This window comes from Asparagus officinalis, chromosome 3, assembly GCF_001876935.1.
Source record: "Asparagus officinalis chromosome 3, Aspof.V1, whole genome shotgun sequence".
In the NCBI taxonomy this organism is placed as follows: Eukaryota; Viridiplantae; Streptophyta; class Magnoliopsida; order Asparagales; family Asparagaceae; genus Asparagus; species Asparagus officinalis.
The window spans coordinates 26,926,799-26,931,317 of NC_033796.1; the positions used below are offsets into that span (position 1 = coordinate 26,926,799).

The 4,519-nt window shown below is 34.4% G+C and overlaps 1 protein-coding gene across 2 annotated transcripts in view; it reads right to left on the reverse strand.

Moving 5' to 3' along the window:
• The window catches only part of LOC109833528 (putative 3,4-dihydroxy-2-butanone kinase), a 17,517-nt gene extending 16,285 nt beyond the window's left edge, over positions 1-1,232 (reverse strand). For both annotated transcript variants that reach the window (XM_020401239.1, XM_020401238.1), the window contains exon 1: positions 1,052-1,232. In XM_020401239.1, coding sequence (XP_020256828.1) covers positions 1,052-1,091 — 40 coding nt within the window. In that variant the 5' untranslated portion in view covers positions 1,092-1,232. The remainder of the gene's footprint in view (positions 1-1,051) is intronic.

Below are 4,519 nucleotides of genomic sequence, written 5' to 3' on the forward strand. Positions count from 1 at the left end.
TCCAAAACAAAGAACAACAATGAAAAGGAAAACAATTTAAGTAAACTGAAGCTGCATGCAATATCAGAACCTAAATAATCAAGATCTTCTCAGGTAAAGAACCTCTAATTCTCACAATGTTACAAAATTTCAGGATCATTTTCAGCTACTAATTACTGATCTGATCAAGTTTAAAACATGAGATCTACAGACACCATGACATTCAACTAATTCAACTAATGTAAGGAAATTCTAAAAAAAATTCAGTAAACTTTTACACCTTGAACCGCATGCAAACCTAAACACAATATCAATACAGAAACACAAAAAATCTGCGAAAAAAATTAGGGATGAACAATTCGCATTATGATACTAAAATCTTCAAGAAGAGCATCTAATTAAGCAAAATCTTCTCAGAAAGACAGCACCTAAATTTTTGTGATGCTACAATTTCTGGAGCATTTTCAGCCATTAATTATTAATCTGATCAATTTAAAAAAAAATGAGATCCACATACATGTTGAAAGTCAACCCAAGCTATGATGACTCCACCGACCATCTCAAAAAGAAATCTCCAGTAAAACTTAACAAACTGTAACCAAATTCTAAAAAGATCAGAAGTAGATCTAAATACTAGCTCGATCGCATTAATTCAACTAATTGTAACCAACTCCTAAACCATTTCACTGAACGATTACATCTCGAACCGCATGCAAACTCAAGAACACAATAAAAAACAGTAATCGCAAGAATCCGCCAAATTTTAGGGATGAACACTTCATAATACCGATACTCAACAATAAAAAACAGTAATCGCAAGAATCCGCCAAATTTTAGGGATGAACACTTCATAATACCGATACTCAATTTTTCAAGAACGCAACAGAATCCATCCGCCAAATTTTAGGGATGAACACTTCATAATACCGATACTCAATTTTTCAAGAACGCAACAGAATCCACATTTGCGATTTAATCAATCAAATGAACAAGAAACTAAGCGATCGTCTAATTGAAAGAAAATACAAAACATCGACGAAACAATCGAGTATCGAACAGAGAGAAATCAAACCATTGGGATCGTTGATGAGCTTCTTCGCCTTGTACGACATTCTTGAACTAGAAGCCAAAGCTCCAAACTCCAATCACGATCTTCAACTTGCGAGGAAAAGAAACCCTAGGTTTTGAAAAGAGAAGAAAAAGGGAGGAAAAAAAGATTGGAAGAGGGAGTTAAGGGTCAGAGTTCTCTCAGTTCGGACCCTCTACTCGTGTATTTATAGTTTCTCTCTATCCAGCCCTCGGCTTCTTCTAGAAGGAGCGCCCCACACCACCTGTTAGTCTAAATAAAATAATTTAATTACAAAAATGCATTTAGTATATAAGATAGTTGCAGTTTTGCCATCGTGATAGACATTTAGCAAATGTTTATGGTGGCAGAATATGTAAATTATGCTTAGTTGATGGGTTAATGTACAGATGGTCTTCCTTTTCTTGTTGAAATAGCGGAGCGTGAGAGTGCACTCCTAGTGGATAGGGATGGATATGGGAGGAGTCTTGCTGTTGCATCCGAACAGCAAACTTCTATAGAAGAAAATCGCTGACGTTGATCTTAGAATAGATGTGAAGTGTTACCATATAATCCCAAACGTTGGAGTAATTTATGTTTGAAAGAAAACAACAAGCACATCACGAAAAAAGGATTTTTTTTTTTCGCTTTTTCTTTCTCTGTTTTTTTTTTCCTTTTCTTCTCTTTTCAGAATAGGTAAGCAAAGGAAGGATTTTCTTTGGGCTTCAAATTGAACTAGGGCAACCTGAAACAAAGCAGCCCATAGCTTTATGAAATGGCGCCCATGACTGAATTAGGCTCTTAAAATCTGTCAACAGCTTTGGCCCAATATAAGTCACAGTTGTAATAGCCCATTTTGATACGCCACATATTATGACTTGTACGTAGACTGGCTGAATTACGCCACACGACCGTGTATATTATATATTATATAGTGAAGAGGAGACTGTATATACTATTATAGACTTATAGTGAAGAGGAGTACCGTATAGACTACGTAGTGGAGGAGTACCGTTCACTCTATGGAAGAATACTGAACTAATTCATAGTGACAAATGTAATAAACCACTGATTATATAATAGATTGGATATAATTGCTTCCCACGGTAGAAAATATGGCCTTTTTTAAGCTAAAAAAAATTAAATGCTTTTTGAAGAAAAAACTGAACCCATCTTGTTATTTCACTAAACACTAAATAATAATTTCAATTGTTGGAAGAAGTAACATCAAGTCCTGCACTACAAAGAGACGAGAACTAAAGTATCAAATGGAAATAAAAAAAATATCACGTGTAAACTATATTGCAGAGCACCAAATCTATGGAAGATTATTTTTCATTCATCCTCAAGTTCCCTCTCCAAATGGCTCACCCAATATGATACTACAAGTAGGCGATCACTTGTGTCGACCAACTTGCTATTTTCAATTATTATAATAATATTATTATTTTACACTGTCAATTGTTTAATATTTACAATGTCCTATAAATCAAAAACCTCATTCTCAACCGAGCAAAAACCGTGGACTTTGGGGCTTCACATTGTTTTTTTCTTCCTTTTGTGAAGTACTGGGACCAACCTTAGCTTTAATGGTATTGTTAGAGTTTAAATCGAGCTGAATCTAGAGTTATGGATTTTAATTAGAGGTTAGAAAATTAATTTTAACACAAAGTTTATAGCTATTAGTTATTGACCCTAACTCTAATTTTAAACCTTAATTCTTTTTTATCCTATTTGATGTATGAATATACTGACGAATTAATAACCTCAACAAGATTAACAAACTAAGAGAAATTTTTCATGAGCTTGGATATCAATTGTCCAAACATCGTTGAAAATTTTCATTAACATGGATTCCAAGTGGCAACAAAGTCTTTTAGAATGTTTCAACTTGGTAACAAACATTCGTATAATTACTTAGGAACATTATTTTCCTATTCCATTTATATCGTTTAATTATCAAAGAATAGCTCCCCTTCTTTCATTACAAATAATTTAATGAATATTTTAAAATATTTTGTTTGTTCAAAACCGTTTATTTGGATTTGTGACGTGCAATCTGTGGCTGCATAGAAGCAAACAACCCCATGTAAATTTCTAGTTTATATGTATTCTCGTCTTTGTAAATTAATTAGATTATTAACCTCTAGTAAATTTTAGATTCTAGGGAGCTTTTCGCAACCGTGGCGTTTTTGTCATTTCTATTTTTTTCAAAAAAATAATAAAACGCGTTTGGCAACTGGAGCGTTTTTTTGACTTGACCATTTTCAAAATTCAAAAAATAAACATTTTTCTCAAAACATCAAAAATGTGTTTTGAGATTTCGTTTTTTCATCTAAGCCGCCGCCCGCAGCGGCCCGCCAACCAACCACGCCGGCGGCGCCGCGGCCGCGGGCCACGCCACTCTGTCAGTCGCCAGCCCGCGCCCCTGCCCGGCGCCGTCGCCGGCTCATCGTCCGTCGTCGCTATATAAATAATAACTATAAACGATGTTTTCAAAACATATTTAAAAAAAACACCATCACATAATGATTTTTTACAAAAACACAACAATAAAATCACATTGATTACCAAACACACCAGCGTTTCGTTTCGTTTCATTTCATTTCATTAACCATATAAAAAAGCCCTTGTAGCTGAAAGTTTGCGTAAATTTCATTGGACAAGTTTGCCCTTGCTGCTTTTATCTAAATGCAATGCTACCCATGAAATTTAGGAACTTAATTTGGACTGTCTGCTCACGTGATAGCTCACCTGCTGAGCCCAACAAAAGGGCCAATAGCAATTCAACAGTCAGACTATCTCCTCACGCTTCATGGGAGAAGTAAGACTCACGGATTTCTCATGGGCCAATAGCAATTCAACAGTTCAGAACATTGTTAGGTAGTACGAATATAATAAGGGGATGTTTGGTTGTATGTTTTTACCATGTAAAATGATGGAAAGTGTAAAAAAATGGGTCCTAATGTCAGCTTTCATCACTTTCAATTGTTTGTTTGTAGTTGTGAAAATAGTGTAAAGTGCTTTCATATGCTGATGTGGCTTGTAAAGATTTTATAAAAAAAAGACATGATTTTAGGAGAAAGCTGACATTAAAGTCAGGAAATAGTAATAAAAAATAATTCTAACCAATATGATTATTTTAGTAGGGACTACTTTTTATACTTTCCAAACAAACAATTAAAGTTATATTTGCAAACCAAACAAGCAATTTATGATTTCAATGGAATAAAAAACAAACAAAGAAAAATATAAAAGTGAAATTGATGAGGTGGACAACAACTTTCCAAAAACAAAGAAAAATATAAAAGTGAAATTGATGAGGTGGACAACAACTTTCCAAGTTGTGTCATAAATACACAACTTTACCAACAACAACCAAACAGCCCCTAAGGGGTGTTTAGACATTTGTCCCTCAATCTTCAAAATAACTTCACAAATTCTTGACATTGTTCAGTAGTCCCTCAAATCTTA